Here is a 4394-nt window from a genome sequence, read left to right as displayed (position 1 = left end):
AAATTTCAGCTAATTGCATTTAAAATAAATTTAAACTGCAACACAGTTTCATTAATTGCAAATAACATTCAATTAAGTGTCCAAAAACATTACATTCAGTTCACACTTAAGTATATTAAAGTATGTTACTTCCATAATAAGTACTCTTTTTAAAAGTGTACTAAAATGTACTTATTTTTCACAAGGGTAAAACATGCCAAGAAGAATTACTGAAGTCATAAGCAGCTAAACAGTGTCTGACTGTAATTTTTCAGTGTTCTTGTAAGTCATCAGCATCCTGGGTTGACTGAAGAGAGAAACCATTATATTATACAGTAAACCTTCCAGCTTGAAGCTGTGCTTAATTAGTCATTCAAAAACCTTATCCGTTCTTGCTGTGGACAGAACAATGGACTGACTGGATCCTGAAAACCATTCTGAGGTTGCTTCTGTAGAGCACACAATTTCCTCTTGCTGCTACACTGTACGCAGGCATGAAATTAGCCAAGATTTAGTACCTGATCTACAGTAAAAGCACTTTAATAATGAAACCAAAACAAGAACGCACTGAAGAGTGTGGCACTTCTAGAGTTGACCGAAGAGGATGGAGCAGAGCAGAAAGATGGAGTAAAGAAGCATGAGACCAAGACCTAGTCTCCGATCCAGCTTCCAGCCATTCAGATGCACACTCAGGACCTACAAAACACACAGAGAGAGTCAACGTGGACACTAACAGCATTGTGCTCAGCTGACTTCGCCACTCCCCAGCCACCTTCAGCGTCTGCAGCAGCTGTCGTCTTCCGGTCCCCTGCTGCCATCTGGCGATTTCTATCAGAGCAAATTTCTAATAGCAAATTTTCTCTTGGCGTTGTTGCAAATGCCATGCCGTTACTGCCGCTGACGGTCACGGCGAGTGCGTTTTATGCTTGGGTGCCGCCCATGCTGAAGCTGCACTCACTGAGACGTCATGTCCTCATTGCGAGGATATGAGTCTCGCCTCTCTGCGCTCGTGGATAGCTTTCTTTTCAGAAAGCGACTCCGCCCCTCGCGCCCTCCCGCTTTTTTCCTCCCAGGAGCCTGTGAGGAAAAAGTAGCGGGGCAGAGGAACTCAGCGCTCGGTGACGAGTGAGCCCACGCCGGCTGAGCCCCCGCGTCTCACTCTCTCCACATAGAGAGGTTCTTCCCGTCCTTTTCTCTCACCCGGACCAGCGTCCCTCTGTGGCTGCGAGCGATCTGGTCTTGTTCGGTGGGAGCGAGTGTGACGTCATGGACGACAGCATGTCTCTGGCGGCTTCAGATGCGAAGGAGCTGTCGGACTCGTCTCACGACCCTGCCGTCTGAAGAGCCCAGCGCAACCAGCACGGACCATGCTGAACTGTTCCACGTCCTGTCTAAAGCTGTGGAGGAGCTGGGCTTGGAATGGTCTCCGCCAGAGGAGCCCACCCATAGCCGCCTGGATTAGTAGTTCTTGCCAGGGCGCCGTCAAGCCCCTCGACAACGAGCTTCACCATTCTTCCCAGAGGTCCACGACGAGATCACCAGATCTTGGCGCACCCCCTACTCGGCCCGCCTACGTGCCTCCTCTTCGTCCGCCCTCACATCGGTCGACGGCACCGTAGAAAAAGGGTACGACAGACCGTCTCCCCTGGATGAGTCAGTGGCCGCGCACTGCCACCCCTGGATGAGTCAGTGGCCGCGCATCTCTGCCCGCCCACGGCCATCGGCTGGAAGGCAAAGGTCGCCCACCCATCCAAGCCATGTAGGACGACTTCAGCTCTCGCTGGACGAGCCTATTCGACAGCTGGACAAGCGGCATCGGCACGTCACTCCATGGCGGTCCTCCAGGTCTTTCAGGCCAAACTCCTCCGCTGCATGGACGAGTCTGGCCCAGACCCGGCAGCTTTTAAGAAGCTATGCAGCGAGACTGACCTGGTTTTGCGTGCCACCAAGATGACGGTTCAGGCGATCGGCAGATCCATGGCCAGCCTAGTGGTGCTCAAACGCCACCTATGGGTGACCCTTACGGATATCAAGGATGTGGATAAGGTCCCCTTCCTTGACTCCCCGGTCTCCCCCACTGGCCTGTTTGGTCCTGCGGTCGAGGGTTTCGCCAAACGCTTCACTGCTGCACAGAAGTCGTCCCAGGCAATGCGACACTTCTTTCCAAAGCTCTCCAATTCTGCAGCTGCTTCCAGTCGCCCCAAGACGGCGTCGACTCAGCATCCTGCAAAGCCCGCACCTCCAGCGCCACTAGCTTTTAAGCCTGAGCCCCGTCATCGCTCCCGCTCGGCCAGACGCTACCCATTCGCTAAATGCCAGGGACCCCGGCCCAAGATAGCGCTGGACCCGGCGCCTCAGGCGTAATCCTGATCTGCGGTACAGGAATAGGAAGGGGCCAAGTCTTGCCACAGCCGGACCACCCCCCAAGCAGCCTCTGTTGTGCCTCCAAGCACCCCGACCAAATATGGTGTATGTTCTTGTATTTAGTGATTATGGGTAGGCATTACTCACCGTGAGGAAGACTGATGCGAGCAGCAGGATGACAGAATACACCAGGCCTTTATTATTGATGAATACCTGACAAAAGACAGAGAGCAGTCAGAGGAAAGCATCAGCAGGAACACTGCATCTACACTGGACGAACAGTAAAATAAGTCAAACGCTCACTGCTGAGCCATGATCTACTACTAGCGTCCTCAGAGCCCAGGGGAAGCCCAGTCCCAGCAGGATGTCAAAGATATTGCTGCCTATGGAGTTCGACACTGCCATGTCCCCCATTCCTGAGACACAAAATACAACCAGAATGTAATGCATTTTACAAATATAATGCTAAAGCAAGCTAGTAACATGTTGAAAGAAACATCAAAATGTTGAAACATGCTAGCAACATGCTTAAACATGCTAAAATGCTAGCAATGTTCAAAAACATGTTAGCGATGTGTTAAAACAGGCTAGCAAAATTCTAAAACATGTTAGCAACGTTCTTAAACATGCTAGCAACATGTTAAAACATGCTGTAAAACTGCTTAAACATGCTAGCAACATTCTAAAACAATGCGATCAAAATGCTAACAACATTCTGAGATAAACTAACTGCATAAAACATGCTAGCAATCTATTGACTATCTGGCCTTAAAACCTTCAAAATTCTACCTTTTTAAAGTACTTTAAACAATTTAAAATTTAAAACCTTTAAACTTAATCTTCAAATTCAACCTCTGTAAGTCTGAGCTGTTTCAAAATTACTTGTGAAACCAGGCCCAAGATTTTAAAACTACGTTAAACGTCGCCAGGCTTTCTCAAGCCAACACCAAAGTTTGTCTTGACATTTTTTTTTATAATCTAGTTTAAACTAATCATGAATGAAATCACATGAATTTCTTTGAATTTCATTTATTTAAATTCTCTGTCCTTAATTTTGCATCCTTTCTGCTACCTCAAGTCAAATTCAGACATTGAATTAGAATTTCAAAAACATTCTTTGTATTAGGCAACAAATATGATATTAAAGATAATAAAAGCATGCATACAAACAATTTATTGTGCATATAAAGGTTACACACCTTGGCGGGCGACGATGAGGCTCGCCATGCAGTCGGGTACACTAGTGCCAGCAGCCAGGAAAGTGATTCCCATGATGTAATCAGGAATACCAAGTGTGTAGCTGATGATGGTGACCTGCAAAAGACGCCACATAATGACAAAAATCAGCATAATTGACCAACTAATGGAATGAGAAGAGAGTAAAGATATGGTATATTTGGTACAAATATCGTATATTTAATACAAATGTCTATTTTTGATCTTTCCTTACCATCCACACCATGAGGTAGGAAAAAATAGCAATCCAAATGGTTGAAGCAATGAAGGTGACCATGAACCAGCGATGCCAACGTGGCAAAACACAGTTAGGCACTGTGTAATACAGCAGAACAGCCAGCGGCCAGGACACAAGCCACTTCAGACGCGCACAGTAGCCAGCTAATGCACACAAGACACAGAGACTAAATAACCACTAAATATTCTCAAAGCACTATTTTGATTACTTCTGAATACATTTTTAAATGCATTTTTTATGTGTATATATACAGTGGTGTGAAAAAGTGTTGGCCCCCTAAACCTAATAACTGGTTGGGCCACCCTTAGCAGCAACAACTGCAATCAAGCGTTTACCTTCATTTAAAAACTGCATGTTGTGTTTACTTGTGTTATCTTTGACTAATATTTAAATTTGTTTGATGATCTGAAATATTAAAGTGTGACAAACATGCAAAAAAATAAGAAATCAGGAAGGGGGCGCCACATATATATTATATATATATTATATATATATATAAAATATGTGTGTGTGTTTGTTTAATTACTGAGATAAACAATAGGTCCTATCTTAAAGGAATAGTCCCCCCCCCCCCCCC

At 45.9% G+C, this 4394-nt stretch overlaps 1 protein-coding gene across 1 annotated transcript in view; it reads right to left on the bottom strand.

Annotated features, from left to right (window-relative positions):
* Nucleotides 1-366: 366 nt before the first annotated feature.
* The window catches only part of LOC107691863 (sodium/potassium/calcium exchanger 3-like), a 25061-nt gene continuing 21033 nt past the window's right edge, over nucleotides 367-4394 (bottom strand). The window contains exons 12-16 of the mRNA XM_016490686.1: nucleotides 3794-3960; nucleotides 3543-3657; nucleotides 2647-2759; nucleotides 2491-2556; nucleotides 367-675 (exon numbers count right to left, since the gene is read on the bottom strand). Of these exons, the coding sequence (XP_016346172.1) occupies nucleotides 565-675; nucleotides 2491-2556; nucleotides 2647-2759; nucleotides 3543-3657; nucleotides 3794-3960 (572 nt within the window). The 3' untranslated portion in view covers nucleotides 367-564. The remainder of the gene's footprint in view (nucleotides 676-2490; nucleotides 2557-2646; nucleotides 2760-3542; nucleotides 3658-3793; nucleotides 3961-4394) is intronic.

The sequence above is a fragment of the Sinocyclocheilus anshuiensis genome, unplaced genomic scaffold (genome assembly GCF_001515605.1).
Source record: "Sinocyclocheilus anshuiensis isolate Anshui unplaced genomic scaffold, SAMN03320099.WGS_v1.1 scaffold206, whole genome shotgun sequence".
NCBI classification, from domain to species: domain Eukaryota; kingdom Metazoa; phylum Chordata; class Actinopteri; order Cypriniformes; family Cyprinidae; genus Sinocyclocheilus; species Sinocyclocheilus anshuiensis.
This window is presented reverse-complemented; position numbering and strand designations above follow the sequence as displayed.